The sequence below is a fragment of the Bombina bombina genome, chromosome 4, assembly GCF_027579735.1.
Source record: "Bombina bombina isolate aBomBom1 chromosome 4, aBomBom1.pri, whole genome shotgun sequence".
In the NCBI taxonomy this organism is placed as follows: Eukaryota; Metazoa; Chordata; class Amphibia; order Anura; family Bombinatoridae; genus Bombina; species Bombina bombina.
The window spans coordinates 645,039,067-645,055,461 of record NC_069502.1 but is presented as its reverse complement, the minus strand read 5'-3'; the positions used below and the strand labels follow the sequence as shown (position 1 = coordinate 645,055,461).

Genomic DNA, 16,395 nt, shown 5'->3' with positions numbered 1-16,395 from the left:
TGGTGGAGCTGTACCGCAAACGTACTGCAGAGAATACAATACTCAAATACCAATCATGTCACCCTACTCACCTTTTAAAATCCATTCACAAGAGCCAATTAATTAGGGTAAAGAGAAATTGCTCAGACCCAGATGTATATGAAAATTGTGCTCAGGAAACTATGGAGAGATTGGAGACTAGGGGCTACAGTAAAAAAACTCCTTAGGAAAACTAAAACAGAGTTTGATGCTTTTCCTAGATCAGAGCTACTTAAATACAAGAGAAAGAAAACCAAACAAGATAAGCATGGCTTTTCCAATTATTTATTACCATATATAACTCTGAATTTAATCAGGTTTTGTAATCTAATCAAACAGCATTTTGGATAATGATCCTGTATTAACCAAAGTTATCATGGAAAGTTGCAATTGTGTTGCAAGAAAAATAAAAACTCTTAGGAGCATATTATCTCCCTCTATGTTACCCAAAACACCCAACACAAACTGTAATGCTCGTGGGATACTCCTCTATCAGACCGAACTCGGACAGTAGTGTTGTTACCCCCGCGTCGAGCCGGAATGATAAGGAATATCCCAGAGCAGAGAAGGTTTGCAAGATGAGATAAGTGGCACTTACCACAGGCAGGACAGTCATTGGCGGCAACAGACAGGAAACCATAGAAAGGTAGTTCAGGGGTAAACCACTAGGATGGTCAGGCAGGCAGGGATCGGCAACAGTAAGGCAGTCCAGAGTTAAACCACTAGGATGGTCAGGCAGGCAGGGATCGGCAACAGTAAGGCAGTCCAGAGGTAAACCACTAGGATGGTCAGGCAGGCAGGGTTTGGCAACAGTAAATCAATCCAGCAGTTAAGGGTTAAAGAGGCAGAGTGGTCAGACAAGCAAGGTTCAGCAACAGTATATCAATCCAGCAGTTTAAGGGTTAAACAGGCAGAGTGGTCAGACAGGCAAGGTTCAGCAGCAGTATATCAATCCAGCAGTTTAAGGGTTAAACAGGCAGAGAGGTCAGACAGGCAAGGTTCAGCAACCATTTAACAGTCCAGCATACAAATAAGCACAACCCAGGAGAACAGTAAGTAACACCTATACTTGGGCAGTGATAGGTATGTCTGAGTCACTTACATTGGGGCAGGATTCGCGCCACAGGAGATCCTAACCGGCTTCTGAGGGAGAAAGCGTGCGGCGATGACGTCACCGCCGCATGCAGAGAGGTGGCGCAGCGCGACACAAACTGGTTAGTAAAAAGAAAAGGTTGTTTTAAATGTGGAGTATCTAGATGCAAACCATGTACACATGTTATACAGGGTTCAGTTTTTACAAAAGGAACATTTTTTATAAATTGTAACACAACGCACGTAGTCTACTTACTAACTTGTATGGGCTGTAACAAACAGTATACAGGTAAAAGTAAGAGACCCCTAAAGGACAGGTTCTTGGAACAGGTTAGAGCTATAGATGACCCAGAGTCCACAACACCCATTGCAAACACTTTCACAATTTACATAAGTTCCCTATTGAAGGTACAAGGTAAATATGTTATACCACATAGTCCTATGGGAGGAGATACAGTTTCAATTGAATGAGAGGGAGGTTTTCTGGATATTAAATTTAAAAACCAGGATCCCCCTAGGTTTAAACTCAAAAATGGATGTGAATTTATTTATTAAATAACACTCAGCCAGATTACAAGTTTTGCGTTATGTCTCGCTAATTACTTTTACGTTATTTTCACCGCTCACCTTTCATAACGCTTTTACGTTATTTTCACCGCTCCCCTTTCATAACGCTGCTATTACAGGTTTGCAAAAAGCAGGCTTGTGCGGGCGATATAGTTGCGTTGAGCTCCATACCTCACCCAAATACAAGCCCTGCTTTGACGTGCTCGTGCACGATTTACCCATAGACATCAATGGGGAGAGCCGGCTAAAAAAAAGCCTAACACCTGCAATCACGGGGCGTAAAGCTCCGTAACGTTGCCCCATTGATGTCTATGGGGGAAAAAAATATATGTTTAAACCTAACACCCTAACATAAACCCCGAGTCTAAACACCCCTAATCTGCTGCCTCTGACATCGCCGACACCTACATTACACTTATTAACCCCTAATCTGTCGTCCCCAATGTCGCCGCCACCTACTTACACTTATTAACCCCTAATCTGCCGCCACCTACCTACACTTATTAACCCCTAATCTGCCGCCACCTACCTACACTTATTAACCCCTAATCTGCCATCCCCAATGTCACCTCCACCACTATACTAAAGTTATTAACCCCTAAACCTCTGGCCTCCCACATCACTAACACTAAATAATTATATTAACCCCTAACATAATCCTAAGCCTAACCCTAACGTAACGCTAACCCTAACACCCCCTAACTTTAACATAATTCGAGAAGGACTTCTACCGCCTCGATGAGGATGTATGTCCAGTCTTCAAAAACTGTAAGTGGATCATCGGGGGATAGTGTTAAGTTTTTTTAAAGGGTTTATTGGGTGGGTTTTATTTTTAGCTTAGGGTTTTGGGCAATGTAAAAGAGCTAAATGCCCTTTAAGGGCAATGCTCATCCAAATGCCCTTTTCAGGGCAATGGGGAGCTTAGGTTTATTTAGATAGGGTTTTATTTGGGGGGTTTGGTTGTGTGGGTGGTGGGTTTTACTGTTGGGGGTTGTTTGTATTTTTTTTGCAGGTAAAAGAGCAGATTTCTTTGGGGCAATGCCCCGCAAAAGGCCCTTTTAAGGGCTATTGGCAGTTTAGTGTAGTCTAGTTTTTATTTTTATTTTGGGCTATTAGATTAGGAGTAATTAGTTTTTATTTTTTAAATTACTTTTTTTATTTTGTATAATTTAGTGTTTTTTTTTTTGTAATTTAGATAATTGTATGTTGTTAATTTAATTTATTTAATTTTATTGTAATGTTAGGTGTTAGTGTAACTCAGGTTAGGTTTTATTTTACAAGTAAATTTGTATTTATTTTAACTAGGTAGCTAGTAAGTAGGTAATAACTATTTACTAACTAGTCTACCTAGTTAAAATAAATACAAACTGACCTGTGAAATAAAAATAACACCTAAGCTAACTACAATGTAACTACTAGTTATATTATCGCTATCTTAGGGTTTATTTTACAGGTAAGTATTTTTAAATAGGAATTATTTAGTTATTAATAGTAGGTTTTATTTAGATTTATTTTAATTATATTTAAGTTAGGGGGTGTTAGGTTTAGGGGTTAATAGGTTTATTATAGTGGCGGAGTGGGCGGATGTCAGATTAGGAGTTAATTATATTTAAATAGTGTTTGCGATGCGGGAAGGTAGTGTTTTAGGGGTTAATACGTTTATTATAGTGGTGACGATGTTGGGGAGCGGCGGAATAGGGGTTCATACATTTTTTAAGTGGCGGCGATGTTGGGAGCGGCAGATTAGGGGTTAATAAGTTTAATATAGTATATGCGATGGGGGAGGGCCTCAATTTAGTGGTTAATAAGTAGTTTAGGGTGTTAGTTTACTTTGTGACAGTTTAGTTATGAGTTTTATGGTACAGCTTTGTAACGTAAAACTCATAACTACTGACTTTATATGGCGGTATGGATCTTGTAATTTTAGGCTGTACCACTCACTTTTTGTAAAACTTGTAATACCGGCGCTATGGAAGTCCCATTGAAAAAGGAATTTTCTTAAAGTGCGGTACTGAAGTTGCATGACGGCCAAAAAAGTGTGCGGTACACCTATTCTGACAAGACTTGTAATAGCAGCGGTAGGGAAAAAGCATCGTTATGGGCCATAACGATGCTTTTTCACTCATAACGCCAAACTCGTAATCTAGCTGACTATGTTTTGTTCTCTTCCTCTAGAGGATTACTGAAATATTATGCTTCACAAATAATCAATATGTCTTATAACTCCTTTCTATATATATTGGCCCAATAATAGGCAGTATGTATAAACAATTGTAGCTATGGACACCTTGAGGGTTAACTTTAAATGATTGATAACACGTATCCAATTAATTAAAATGTGAATATAAGCTTCGGCCTTGACCCTCATCTCTATCAGTGATCAAGTGCCCTAGGGGCATGAAACATGTCTGGTGCGGAGGGTCCCTAGGGGCATGTGCACTTTGTCTTGCTTTTTTGCGTTTTATGGTGTAGTTTATATGCCCTTTTTGCTTTTAAATGTGGAAATAAAGGCTCTTTATTTTACCTTGTCTATGGTTCTATTGAGTGCTGGGATCTGATTCTAAAGTTGCGAGATACACACACAGACTGTTGCTGGAGCTCACTGCTGTGGTTTTTTATAAAGCGGGAGTAAACTTCCTATTGGAATGGTACTTAAATACTTGAATTAGAAAGGTAAAATATTTATATTTATGTTTTTCAGTAGTAATATTAGTATGTGCCATATTTTCTCACCAATTGCTGTAATAGCGTGCTTTATCATTGATTCACTTTACTATCAGATTAATCCTTGACTGTCTCCTGGGGTACCTGATCTTTGAAAAGGGTACTCAATGGCTTGCCTATTTATTTATTTATTTTTTGCCCAAATTCTGGGGTTATGCATGATTGCAGTGGCATATTAAAGGGGGGGGGGGGTGACTGGGGCTGAAGCCCTGAATGGTCCTTTGAAAAGACTTGAGCATAGGTGCACAGCAGGAGCAGGCTGTTTGTTGGTTTTTTTTTTGGGGGGGGGGGGGGTTGGATTAGGTTTCAAAGGCCTTAAGTATTGTTGTGCTAACTGTGGCTGCTTTTTCTGGGAGACCACATACAGGCATGACTCTTCCTGCACACAGAAGGCTTCACAACTTTCCCATTTGGTATACAAGGTGGGAAACCTGGCTTATTTGCAACCAGCCACTCCACTGAGAGCTCAGAGGGAGACAAGCTCTGCCAGGAGTTTGGGAGCTGTCTGTGGCAGTGAATGAATACTCCCCTTTGTGGAGGGAAATCTGTCTCCTATGTACCAAGCCCTCCATTACTTGCTCAGAGTGAGGTTGCAAACAAGAGGAAACTTCCACAGCCTTAGAAACAAGGAAGTCAATGATGTTTTGGCCGTGCAGGGAATGCACATTGCGCACTTCTTTGGCTTGTAAGCATCATGAACACTAGATCAAAGTATAGGAAGTTATGTTGTTACTTATTCATATATCTGCTACAGTATCTCAAACATGCAGAGCTTGATATGTGGCAACCAAGTTAGCTTCTTAAAGGGACATGTTAGCTATATGCGTTGTCACTTGAAATTGTTCATTCATATATTTATAAAGCTGTCTTACAGCTGTCTGGATAAAAGTGTCCTATGCACTTTTACTAAAGATTTGTTTGTGTATGTATTTCTCTGTGTGTGTGAATGTTTCTGTGTGTGTTTAACTGGATAGAGCATGACATTTTAAACAATTTTCCAGTTTACGTCTGTTATCAGTTTTGCTTAATTCTCTTGATAATGTTTGTTTTAAAAAAAAAAAAAAAAATACTAGGTGAAATCAGGGAGTGTACACCATGTCATTAGCCACCTGGCAGCAGTGTTTGTTGCAACAATGTATATAGCAATGTTTATACATAGTGGCAAACACTCCTACCATAGAGTGCTAAAGACACGTGCACACTCCAAAGCCACTATCAGCCTACATATGTTTATGCTTCAACAAAGAATGCCAAGAGATCCAAGTTAATTTGATAACAGAAGTAAATTTGAAAGTAAAATGACATGCTCAGGGGCCCATTTATCAAGCTCCGAATGGAGCTTGTGGGCCCCGTGTTTTCTGGCGAGTCTTCAGACTCGCCAGAAAACAGCAGTTATGAAGCAGCGGTCTAAAGACTGCTGCTCCATAACCCTGTCCGCCTCCTCTGATGAGGCGGGACAGAATTGCCGGGAAATCAACCCGATTGAGTACGATCGGGTTGATTGACGCCCATTGGCCGTGAGTCTGCAGGGGCGGCGTTGCATCAGCAGCTCTTGTGAGCTGCTGGTGCAATGCTGAATACGGAGAGCATATTGCTCGCCGTATTCAGCGAGGTCTGGCGGACCTGATCCGCACTGTCGGATCAGGTCCGCAAGACCTTTGATAAATGGGCCCCAAATTCTTAATCATGAAAGTTTAATTTGACTTTACTGTCCCTTTAAGTAAGAGTGGGCAAATGTAATCATTATTTCAGTTAGAATCTGAAGGCCCACACTGATATTCATGTGCATTATACAGTACCAGAATTATCTACAATTAGAATGCTATTAAGAAAAGCAAAAATACTTTTTCTCAATAAAACTTATACAATTAAAGGGGCATTTATTTGATTATGCAGATAAAAATGTGAAGTTAAAGCTTTTTAATTTAAGTTGAAACTTACACATTGGCTTCAGTTGCATACTTGCTATTAATGTTTACTAACTGTAGGTATTACAAGTACTCACCTATAAGCCAATGAGTATTGAAGTGCACAACTGATACTGGTATATTAGATTTAAATAGCTTTGACTTCATACCTTTTCAGGTGAAAATGTCTTCATATTTAAATTTGTATTATTATAAAGCCCTCAATAGTCCCACATGACATAGTTTGGGAGTTCTGCCCACTGTTCGTCCGCAGTTCAGCTCCAAGACAAATGTCCGAATTTCCAGAGCCCTACCTAGACCTTGGCACATCTGTGGCCCTACCTCTCTTTGTTGTGGCCCCACCCATATGTCACCCTCATCCCAGTCCCAAAAAGTCTTCAATGTATGTAGGGAGGTATTATATTATTAAAACTGATATCATTTTTATTATCGTCTTCATGATTTGTAAAGCACTACCAGATCCTGCAGAACTATACAGGGAGTAGACTTAAAAGATAAAGGCATTATAGGGAAGACAAACTAGTACAGAGGATTTAGAACCTTACTCCCTAAAGAGCTTACAATCTAAGGCAGACATCCTCAAACTTGGCCCTCCAGAGGTTTTGGAACTACATTTCCCATGATGCTCAGCCAGCTAAATGCTGGCTGAGCATCATGGAACATGTAGTTTCCAAAACCTATGGAGGGCCAATTTGAGGTTGTCTGATCTATGTGAATGGCAGAACGTTTTTTGAGTAGAGTTGTCCCCTTTAAGAAAAGGAGCACTAATAACCCTTACATAATTAATTAAATGGCATGGCAACCTAACCTCTTATATCTATTGCTAGATTTAGGAATTTTTTGGGTTATCATACCTGACTTATGTTCCTGTTTGTAGACATTGGTCTGGAATATTCTTATACTAAGTATATTTATATATCACACGTATTCACCATATTGACAACACATTAAAGTATTTTACACAGAACTCCAGCTAACCACAACTGAATTTATTGTTTTATCTAAAGGCCTAATATCAACAACTTAATAGATAAACTACATTTCCTTGGAGCAAACTACGTTATTACTGAAAGAAACTCTTCTGAGGCAGAAATGGGAAATATATTTAAGGTAATTGTAACAGGTAACAGCTACATTTCTTGAATTGTCTTTAGCAGTTTTGTAGCTTTACTCTGAGCCATTTGATGCTTGTTACTAGTAATGGTCTTCAAGGACACAAGGTAATTGTCAATATATAGTGCATTGTAGCAGCCATTAAGTCACTCATGGTTTCACATCTTTTTTTCCAGGTAGTTCCAAGACCTATTTTAGCCCTTAACTGCATAGGGGGGAGCAGCGCTGGAAGCATCTTTACCCACCTCCAGTAAGTGATACTTTTTGTTCAAGTGAGCAGCTAGTACACTATCCAACATTATAGCTGCAGGATTTGTCTTTATTAGCCAGTGAGCTTTTATCCATATAACAACATAACAAATGTTTTTTGGGTTTTACATTCCAAATAAAAAATATTTAATGTAGCATTTTTTTTTTCATTTAAAAATATTTTTAATGTTATTTCATATGCATTCAGTTTTTTTTTTGCTCCAATATACAATACAATATACAAATTTTAAACCTCTAATGTCGGTTTCTATTGTTGATTAAAAAGTAATTATACTGGAGCCTTTCTATATATTAGAACTACTATATTAAATAGTATATTTAAGGACAGCATAATAGAAAATAGAAATAAAATGTAATGTACCAAAGTACCAGAATTGAGAATACAATATTTTGTTTCCCTAGGGATGGGAGCACCATGGTTACGTATGGTGGAATGTCAAAGAAACCTACCCCACTACCGGCAGTAAGTGCTTCAATAGGGAACAGAAAGAGAGTAAAGTAACATTTAAGCACTTTAGACTTGTTTTATCAACAAGTGTAATCATTATCTTTACAAAAAGAAATCATAGTGCTACTTCATGTTGCCAGTCATTTTTGTACCTCAAGGTTCAAACACTTTAGCTTAGACTGTGTGTGTTCCTGGCAAATCTCTGTTTCTGCTTGTTGAAATGAGCAAAGGAAGCACAGGCAATTTTAAGGTACAGCTTAAAGGGACATGAAACCCAAAATTAAAATGTTCTTTGTTCTTTTGATATCTATTGTTGAAAAGCAGGAACGTACACTTAGGAGCCTGCCCATTGTCGGAACACTATATGGCAGCAGTTTTGCAAGAATGTTGTCCATTTGCAAGGGCACTAGATGGCAGCACTATTCCCTGCCATCCAGTGCCCCAGACACCTACCTAGGCATCTTTTTAACAGAGTCTAACATAGAAACTAAGCAAATTTGGAATTAAAAAAATAAATACAAATATTTGCTGTCTAAATCCCAAAAGTGAATCTTTGTGTTTCATGTCCCTTTAAAATGCAATGACAATTGAGTTTTTAGTGTAGGGTCACATCCATTAAAGGGACATTAAACACTTTGAGGGTGGGAAAATAAAATGATAAATTGTATATATAAAAAAAACTCTGCATTATACTTTCCATATTTATTTGTCCCCCTTTTGCTGTAATTTCATTCTAAAATTGTGAGCTTCTCAGTTCCTGTTAGAAATGGAAGTGCAGAACATCGTTATATTCTACACAGCCATTGGCTGCACACTCTAGTACCTATTTATAACTGTCTAATTGGCCACAGAAGAGAAGGTAACCTAAGTTACAACATGGCAGCAGCTCCATTGTTTTATAGACACTAAAACTTTATACTTTATTTTGTCAATATTTAAACAACTAATGAAATGCTAGAATGATTACCGCAATTCTCAGAACTCCGGTTAACTGTGTTTGCGAAACAGTGAACTAGTGCTGGTCTAATTCTGAAAAACTGCCAAAATGTACTGAGATGGTTCAACGACTTAGAAATTAACATATGAGCGCTACTTAGGTTTAACTTGCAACAAGAATACCATAAGTACAAAGCAATGTGATGATAAAAGTAATTAGAAAGTTGCTTAAATCTGCATGCCCTATCTGAATCATGAAAGTTTATTTTTGAATAGACTGTCCCTTTAAACTGATAGTGTACTTCCAATTTCATTGAACTACATGTAACAGACACTAATAAAAGAAGAATATACACAGATACTGATACAAAAATCCTGTATAAAACCTTTATAAATAACTTACTTAGAAGCTCCAAGTTTAGCACTACTGATGAGGTTAGTCTGAGGACACCCAGTGAGAGGGGCTGGGAAAACAGAAAGAGCGAAGACACCCCCCACCCTCCCTTTCCTGCATATGAAAAGACAGACTACACAATAGGAATCTGTAGCCCTGAGTCTACATCTGGTACATTGGGGCTTGGTTAGGATGCTGAAAATCAGCACAATGTTATTAAAAAATAAGCAAAACAATAAATTGTTACAAAAACACTCCCAGATGGGCTATATAAATGGATCATCTACAAACTATAATGTACCCTTTAATTAGAACATGTAAAATCATACTTATTGCAATATTCATATTTAATAATATATATATATATATATAATATTATAATATATATATATATATATATATATAGTATATATATACTGTATATATTTAATATGCACCAAAAGGCATATTTGTGTCGTCATCTCTACTCGATTTTTTTTATTTACTATTCTGTTCTCCCTTTTCTTTAAGTTAACCATTTAAGCACAGCTACACTTGCTCTTCAACAGGAATGTGTAGCTAGACATAAAAACAGGTCTCTCGTTGATCATGGTCATTGATCAATTAAAAATGAACTAAAATTAAAGTAAATCAATATACAAAGTCTCATTATTATTAATAGTTACCAACAGAATCAGCAGTGCTATATACAGTGCAGTATATTAATGGGGGACATACAACATATGCATTACCAAGCACAATAAGATCAGTTACAGTTTTATTTTCACCATTTGATAGTGCATTACATAAATTAACAAACTTAAAAGAACATGAAACCCAACATTTTTTTTTCATGATTGAGACAGAGCATATTTTTTTTTAAAAAAAAGTTTTTCCAGTTTATTTCTATTATAACATTTGCCTTGTTTTCTTGTTATTCTTTGATGAAGGGATATCTATACAGATAGCGTGCACGTGTCTGCAAGCACTACATGACAGAAAATAGTGCTTCCATCTAGTGCTCTTGCTAATGTTGATAATGTTGCAAAAAACTGCTGTCATATAGCGCTGAAGACACGTGCACACCTCTTGAGCTTACATCCCGCTTTTTATCAAAGGATGACAAGAAAATGAAGAACATTTGATAATAAAAGTAAATTGGAAAGTTATTTAAAAATTGTATTTTCTATCTGAAGCAAGAATGAAAAGGTTTGGACCCTTGGGCACAATTATTATCTAGTGCATGCATATGTTTAAAGGGACGTAAACCCAATTTTTTTCTTTCATGATTTAGATAGAACATAACATTTAAAACAACTTTTCTAATTTACTTCTATTATCATATATTCTTTCATTTTCTTGCTATACCTAATTTGAAAAGCAGAAATGTAAGCTCAAGAGTGTGCACCGTGTCGCAGCACTAAATAGCAGCAGTTTTGCAACAATGTTAGACATTAGCAGTAACACTAGAGGGCAGCACTATTTCCTGTTGTGTAAGTGCTTCAGACATGTGCACGCTACCTCCTAGTATCCCTTTAACAAAGAATAACATGAGACTGAAACATTTTTGATAAAAGAAGTAAAATGTAAAACTTTTAAAAAATTGTATTCTCTATCTGAATAATGAAAGAAAAGTCTTGGGTTTAATGTCCCTTTAATGCTTTATAAAAATGCTTTTATATTTGTGATTAAGGTATAACTAGGCCGTAGCAGTCACATGTCAAGGTACACACTGCACATTATTGTTGTAAAGAGCTTGGGAGAACCACCTTGGACTCATCTTAGAAACTTACTGTTAGTCCTGACAGCAGTTACTGATGCTTTCTGAAGTACCAGGCAAGCAAACCTATACCTCAAAGAAAATGGAGGCCACTTATATATTGTAAAACCTATTTTCTTATGTGTTTGAGGCCTTGGGGTGGTTTGTGGAAAAGTTTAAACAAAGACCATTTTATTTTTTTTACAACATAATACATTCTTTTTATACGGCTGCCCTCTTGCATTGTAAAAAGCAGATGCTTTGCCTTTTTAAACCAGAGGCAACTCTCATAGATTCAAAAACATTATTTAAGAACAATACATGAATTTCTTACATATTTTCTACTTATAGCCTTGAAATTACATTTACTACTTAGAACTTTCACTGGAACACTATTTAAAGGGACATAAAACCCCAATTTTTTCTTTCATGATTCAGATAGAGAATATAATTTTAAACAACTTTCTAATTTACTTCTATTATCAAATTTGTTTTATTCTGTTGGTATAATTTGTTGAAGGAGCAGCAATGCACTAATGGTTTCTAACAGAACACATGGGTGAGCCAATCACAATCGGTATATATATGCAGCCACCAATCAACAGCTAGAACCTAGGTTCTTTGCTGCTTCTGAGCTTGCCTAGATAAACGTTTTCAGCAAAGGATAACAAGAGAAGGAAGCAAATTAAACAATAGAAGGAAATTGAAAAGTTGTTTAAAATTGTATTCTCTATCCGAATCATGAAAGAAAACTTTTGGGTTTCATGTCCCTTTAAATGCAGCAATTAAAAAGGTGTAATTCAAAATGTTTGAAATCATGTGACATTTAGATATTGCTATTATTTACAGTTACATTTTGTGTTATGCTTAGGGTTCATGAAACAGTTTATTTCAATGAATGCCTTGGAAATTTGCACAGTTTGCTGCAGCTGTTTCAAAAGCAACATTGTAATACTAATTATTTTACACCTTATTCCTAGTCAGAGAGACAGATTACAAGTGTTGCGCTAACAGTGCGCACTTGATATTACAAGTCCCATGGTAAATCCCATTTACCAGAGAAGGGTTAAGGCAGCCAACACTGCTCTAGTTCAAACTTTACTTTCAAGTAAAATATCTTGAAACATACAAATATAATTTTTATTCAAATTTTTAGATAAAAAAACTATACCTTCAATGGATATTGCTAACAAGTTAACTAGCGCTTATATTACAAGGTGAAAGTTATAGTTTGGCGCTTAAGCTGAGAAACTGAATATTTAGCACAACTTCAGACCTGAAGTAAAGTGTAAGGGTTATTTTTATTATCAGTTATTAGTGCCAACAGATTCTGCAGTTGCTATAAACAGAGCTATGATATGCAAGGTAACATTTATAGGGAACAAGTGGGTAGAGGGCCCTGCCAAGACTGCATTGTTCTAAATAAACTCTCATGAAGGTGATCAACCAACAATGCATCCCTGAACAGTAGAGTCTTTAGGGAGCACTTGAAACATTCAAAACTAGGTTAGAGTCTTGTGGAACGAGGCAGAGAGTTCCATAAAATAGGAGCCAGTCTGTAGAGGAATGTGATGAGGTAACAAGAGAGGAGGGAGAAGAGGAGGAATTAGAGTGAAGGGGATGGGAGGGAGAGTATCTGGAGACAAGGGGGCATATTTATTAAGCTCCAGAAACAGCAGTTATGAAGCAGCGGTCACAAAGACCGCTGCTCCATAACCTGTCCGCCTGCTCTGAGCAGGCGGACAGACATCGCCGGAAATCAACCCAATCGAGTACGATCGGGGTGATTGACACCCCCCTGCTGTTGGCCTATTGGCCGCGAGTCTGCAAGGGGCGGCGTTGCAACAGCAAGCTCTTGTGAGCTGCTGGTGTAATGCTAAATACGGCGAGCGTATTGCTCGCCGTATTCAGTGAGGTCTATCGACCTGATCCGGCACTGTCGGATCAGGTCCGACAGACCTTGATAAATTGAGGCCAAGGTCTGAGATATAGGGGGAGCAGTGCATTTAGGCCTTGAATGTCAGTCAGAATTTTTGTGTTTCATTCTAGGAGGCTATAGGAAGCCAGTAAAGGTATTGGCAGACATTTGTAGCAGAAGTGCGGTGTGTAAAGGAAATCAGCCTGGTATTATGGATTGTAAAAGAAATAGTCGGCAACTAGGGAAACCAGAGAGGATGGAGTTGCAATAGTTAAGGCAGGAAATTATGAGAGAGTGGATTAAAGGGACAGTCTAGTCCAAAAAAAGAACTTTCATGATTCCGATAGGGCATGTAATTTTAAACAATGTTCCAATTTACTTCTATCACCAATTTTGCTTTGTTCTCTTGGTATTCTCAGTTGAAAGCTAAACCTAGGAGGTTCATATGCTAATTTCTAAGCCCTTGAAGGCCGCCTTTTATCTCAGGGCATTTTGACAGTTTTTCACCACTAGAGGATGTTAGTTCATGTGTTTAATATAGATAACACTGTGCTCCTGCATGTGGAGTTCCTAGGAGCCAGTACTGATTGGCTAAAATGCAAGTCTATCAAAAGAACTGAAATAAGGGGCAGTTTGCAGAGGCTTAGATGCAATTTAATCACAGAGGTAAAAAGTGCATTAATATAACTGTGTTGTTTATGCAAAACTAGAGAATGGGTAATAAAGGGATTATCTATTTTTTAAAACAATAAATATTCTGGTGTAGATTGTCCCTTTAATATCTTAGCTGTGTCTTGTATAAGGAAGTGGGAAATTTTGGAGATGTTTTTAAGGTGGAAATGGCAGACTTTGGCCAAAGACTGAAGGTGAGGCGTGAATGAGAGATTTGAGTCAAGTGTTACCTCAAGACATCGGCTTTACAAGGTTGGGGTAATGATGCTATTATCAACAGTTATAGAAAGATGAAAGGTGTGGAGGTTTTGGAAGAAGGGGGGGGATAAGGAGCTCAGTTTTGGAAACATTTAGCTTAAGGTAGTGAGAGGACATCCAAGATAAAATATGAGAAAGACAGTTAGTGACACAAGTTAGCAAGGAAGAGGATAGGTCTGGAGCAGAAAGGTAGATTTGGGTGTCGTCAGCATACAAATGATATTGAAAGCCGTGGGACTTTATTAAGGAAACCTAATGATAACGTATAGATTTAAAAGAGAAAGGGACGCAGGATAGAGCCTTGTGGAAACCAAACAGGAAGTGGTAGAGGGGCAGAGAGGCACCAGAAAAGGCTACACTAAAGGTACTGTTAGACAGGTAGAAAGAGATTCACAAGAGGGCTGTGTTACAAATGCTGAAGGGTTAGAAAAAAGGTACACAAAACACACATATATATATATATACTGTGTGTGTATGTATGTATGTATGTATGTAAATATATATATATACTGTGTGGTGTATGTATGTATGTATGTATATATATATACTGTGTGTGTATGTATGTATGTATATATATATATACTTGTGTGTGTATGTATGTATGTATGTATATATATATACTGTGTGTGTATGTATGTATGTATATATATATATACTGTGTGTGTGTATGTATGTATGTATGTATGTATATATACTGTGTGTGTATGTATGTGTATGTATGTATGTATATATATATACTGTGTGTGTATGGATATATGTATGTATGTATATATATATACTGTGTGTATGTATGTATGTATATATATATATATATACTGTGTGTGTATGTATGTATGTATATATATACTACTGTGTGTGTGTGTATGTATGTATGTATATATATATACTGTGTGTGTATGTATGTATATATATATACTGTGTGTGTATGTATGTATGTATGTATGTATATATATATATACTGTGTATGTATGTATGTATGTATGTATGTATATATATATATATATACTGTGTGTGTATGTATGTATGTATGTATATATATATATACTGTGTGTATGTATGTATGTATATATATATACTGTGTGTGTATGGTATGTATGTATGTATATATATTACTGTGTGTGTATGTATGTATGTATGTATATATATATATACTGTGTGTGTATGTATGTATGTATATATATATACTGTGTGTGTATGTATGTATGTATGATATATATATATATACTGTGTGTGTATGTATGTATGTATGTATATATATATACTGTGTGTGTATGTATGTATGTAAACGCGAGTGTTTCACTGTGTAGTCTGCGCTCCTCCCGCAATACAGTGTAGTGAAAGGAGCCCGGCACAATGGAGAGTGGGCGGGGGACACACCCCTGGATACAGCTATCCAATCCAATCAGGTAGGCAGCCTCTTCTTGCGTGACAGCCACACACGCCGAAATAGAACAGAATGCAAAAAGTAGAGAAGGCGCTCTGGTAGAAAGGAAAATGATGCTGAAAGTGCTATAAAAAGCACTATACTGAAAAGGAGCAAATAATGTCGAGTTCCAGGCAGCAGGGTATATAAAAAGACGAACTTTATTCCATATATTAAAAAGGACAAAAACCAGGATGTCCTATACAGAGCCAGCATTGACTAACAATCAGGCAAGTGAGCTGATCCCCATGCAGACATGTTTCGTGGGGATCAGCTCACTTGCCTGATTGTTAGTCAATGCGTGGCTCTGTATAGGGACATCCTGGTTTTGTCCTTTTTAATATATGGAATAAAGTTCGTCTTTTTATATACCCTGCTGCCTGGAACTCGACATTATTTGCTCTTTTCAGTATAGTGCTTTTTATAGCACTTTCAGCATCATTTTCCTTTCTACCAGAGCGCCTCTCTACTTTTTGCATTATGTATGTATGTATGTATATATATATACTGTGTGTGTATGTATGTATGTATGTATATATATATACTGTGTGTGTATGTATGTATGTATATATACTGTGTGTGTATGTATGTATGTATGTATGTTATATATATATATATATATATATATATATATATATACTGTGTGTGTATGTATGTATGTATGTATGTATATATATATATACTGTGTGTGTATGTATGTATGTATATATATATACTGTGTGTGTGTATGTATGTATGTATATATATATACTGTGTGTGTATGTATGTATGTATGTATGTATATATATATACTGTGTGTGTATGTATGTATGTATATATATACTGTGTGTGTATGTATGTATGTATGTATGTATATATATACTGTGTGTGTGTGTATGTATGTATGTATATATATA

General features: G+C 36.9%; 1 protein-coding gene across 1 annotated transcript in view; it reads left to right on the top strand.

Annotated features, from left to right (window-relative positions):
• The window catches only part of LOC128656667 (enoyl-[acyl-carrier-protein] reductase, mitochondrial), a 146,518-nt gene that overhangs the window by 117,898 nt on the left and 12,225 nt on the right, over positions 1-16,395 (top strand). Inside the window, exons 6-8 of the mRNA XM_053710694.1 lie at positions 7,337-7,439; positions 7,619-7,692; positions 8,115-8,175. Of these exons, the coding sequence (XP_053566669.1) occupies positions 7,337-7,439; positions 7,619-7,692; positions 8,115-8,175 (238 nt within the window). The remainder of the gene's footprint in view (positions 1-7,336; positions 7,440-7,618; positions 7,693-8,114; positions 8,176-16,395) is intronic.